Here is a 3,414-nt window from a genome sequence, read left to right on the forward strand (position 1 = left end):
TTAATAAATTTACAATGAAAGATGAATGAATTTTTTTTCAGGAGACAAAACCACGTTTCCCTCCGTGCATTTTCCTTTTCGTTTGCTATCATTATATATAGCTCTCCTTTTGAATATGGATTTAGGAAAAAGAAGATGCATCGCAGCATAACAAAATAATATATTTTTTTAGGGCGCATCTAAATTCTCACTTGTTTCGCATGTCATCATCGCATTTTTCTTGTGCGTTGTCCACAGTAACTTCCATTTTCGTTTATTTCCACGCGCCACTCGACGAGATGCACATATACGAACAAAAGCAATATAGAACAATATACGCACTGCGGCAGCAACTACGAGAAATAACACAATCGAGTCACGTATTCTAGTATTTGTTAAATTTTAATAAGAAAAATAAATATTTAAAATATTTAAAAATTTAAAATTTTATTTTTATCTTTCATTTGAAAAATATTGTCTAAAAACAAAGACATCTCGGCAATCTTCCTCTATACATATATCTATTTCTACTATTTCATCTTATTGCTAATTTTTATAAATTGAAAACTGCGTTTTCAAAATCGGCTGTGCTCAACACAATTTGAAGAATTAGAAATGTTTTTAAAAATTCGCATGGAAAAATATTATTAGACAATAAGATCTAGTCTCGACTCACTAACGTTTTTATATCTAACGTTTTTTTATTTATTTAATTTACCTACTTAATTTACCTATCTATTCAATATACCCTAAGAATAAGCTGTCATTATTTGTCATTTTAACATGAAAATATCGTCATCAGTATTAAATAATATTAAGTTATTATCTGGAACATTATTAAATAGTTTAGCCTCAATTTATCAATAATTTAACTGTGTCTCATATTTATTGAATATAAATGGTACAGATTCGTATATCTCTTTATATCTTTATATCTTTATACAGCGATGTTTGGATTTCAGAACAAAGAGAAAGAGAAAAATCGGATACAGTACAGAAGCATCGATAGACTTTCCAACAATCCCAACTGTATTTAAAAAACCACGGGGGATGCGAGATCCGACGGGCGATGACAGGACCAGTGTGGGGGTCGAGGTTCTGCCTCGTATTGGCGGCAATCACAATCGTTATCGCCAATTATCCACGGCACCGCAACAGACACCTGCACGAGCAGCTTGTTAACAGCCACAAAGTCACCAGGAATATCACTCAATTGCAAGGTGCGTTATACACAGCGATATATAAATTGCAAATACAAGTGCAATTTTTTTTATACGTATCGAAGCAGAAATCGCTAAAACAAGATAAGTTGATTTATTTCTCACTGTTTTTTCTCTACACATTCTGCAAATGTAATTCTTACGTTTTTACCTGCAAATTTAACTTTATTCATCAAAACAAACTGATGTTATTTTTTGTCATTTTATTATAACATCTAACTAATATTAAAATGATATCATTTAATGTCAAAAAGACAACGAATAATGTTAGTTTATTTGTTGTATAATCATAGATATAATAAATATGAACTACGTACTTCATGATCTTAACATATCTATACTCCGTAGAAAAAATTCAATCATATCAGCATTTCTCTTCAATTGTATCAGCTCTTCTCTTTAATTTGATACTTGAGAGAAAGAAAGAATCAAACTACCTTATTCTTTCTAAATTGATAGTGACAACTTTATAGGATGCGATTATATTTATTACAATTGTAGTTTTAAAAAGAGAAAGAAAAGAATTAAATTGAATTTGTGCCAAGTAAATGTATAGAGAATTGATGTAAATGTCTTAAGCATATTGACCCAAAAGTGTATCTCAGATTATCGCACCGAATAATCTCCGGCGCCATTGTAACATAATAAACGTCGCGCAGAAATTTGGAATCGAAGAGCAAGGAACTTCGGGTTTAATTATCTTCTCTAAAGTTGAACACTACGTGGCTAAGCTGAGAAACCGAGCCGTAAGAGTGATTCGTTTGGTGCTAAAGTTAGACTTTCATGCCCCTCGCTTGCACTAAACTTGCGAGCATGGGAAAGTTTCGATAACATGTAAAATTTTACGGCGTGATGCGATTTAGAGGGTGATTAAATTTTATTTTACGTAAAAAAATCTGTAAAAACGTTGAATTATCGTGATTCTGTCTGAGAACAAAAAGTCATTGATTGACAATACAAATAAAAATACACGAAAAAAGAGAATCATCGAAAAATGTTATTTCGAATCTTTTTATTCGTGAACGAGCGTGGAATTATTCTCCATTATTTGCTGCGATTGGCAAATTACAAGTTGAATGGCTACATTGTCGATTTCCGATGAACTACAATCTCTCTATATTAACTTGACCGTTCGGATATTTACTTTCTGTGGATGCTTGCGCTGGCTTTTCCGCCGAGAGCTAGTAAGAAGATGTACATTCGTCCTACATAGCTTTGTAGTAGGTCCCGGATTTCAATGCTGAACCGATCAGACTTTAAAGAGTCGTTCGCTGCAGTCGACCGTTCTGGAGCGCTCATGCAAGTACAATTTCAGGCTTTCATAGCAGTATGTGAAAAAAAATTGTGCACGCTCGAGGGACGAGCGTGTCATTTAAGTTTCTTGTTTTTTTAGTGCTTACTAAAACGTCAAAAAATTCTGTAGAATTCTGTAGATTTTCGCAGCAAAGCACAAAATTATGTAACGTGTACTTATATTTTTTCCTAACAATTTTTCTTTATTTCATATTTCTTAATTAAGAAAGATATCTATGTATTTTTCTCTGTGGAATACGAAGACATAAATCCTGTTATAATTCGCATCATATTAAACATAAATTATTCAAAGTGATATATACAGTTACCCATTTTCAGAGTCTCATGAAAGTTTAACTTTGTCGCCGTTACGACCACTTTTCTAAAGTCGCACTTAAAGTAATGCGGCGCAATCTTATCAAACGCTTTGAAAGAATCATCACCACGGTCACTGTATTATTGCAGCTTTATAAAAGCATAAAGAAAAAATTCTGATGTTTTTCATTTGAAAAATAAAATTTTTTTCTCCCTACACGGCTTTTATTGTCTACCGTACACATTTATTTTTCAATATATATTTATATATTGCTCGTGTATGATACTGATGCTCCTGTCAAGACGAGAAAGTCGTGTCGGGTATAAGCCCCCGAGTTCACCCGATGAAATATTCAATTCAAAACTCGTTTGGCGACTTGTCATTCGACTGTACTAGCACAGGACTTTGCACGAATGTTGGCTGCATACACACACACACACACACACACACACACACACACACACACACACACACACACACACACACACACACACACACACACACACACATACATACTAACTAATACTACTACTTACTACGTACGTTCGTCGTACACTCCGCACTACTACTTACTTACGTACTACTATACTAACTACTATTAGTTAG

General features: G+C 33.4%; 1 protein-coding gene across 1 annotated transcript in view; it reads left to right on the top strand.

The window, feature by feature from the left end:
- Positions 1 to 1,048: 1,048 nt before the first annotated feature.
- Positions 1,049 to 3,414, top strand: part of LOC105624856 — a 20,216-nt gene continuing 17,850 nt past the window's right edge. Inside the window, exons 1-2 of the mRNA XM_012206208.1 lie at positions 1,049 to 1,199; positions 2,063 to 2,065. Coding sequence (XP_012061598.1) covers positions 1,049 to 1,199; positions 2,063 to 2,065 — 154 coding nt within the window. The remainder of the gene's footprint in view (positions 1,200 to 2,062; positions 2,066 to 3,414) is intronic.

The sequence above is a fragment of the Atta cephalotes genome (assembly GCF_000143395.1).
Source record: "Atta cephalotes unplaced genomic scaffold scaffold00091, whole genome shotgun sequence".
Classification (NCBI taxonomy): Eukaryota; Metazoa; Arthropoda; class Insecta; order Hymenoptera; family Formicidae; genus Atta; species Atta cephalotes.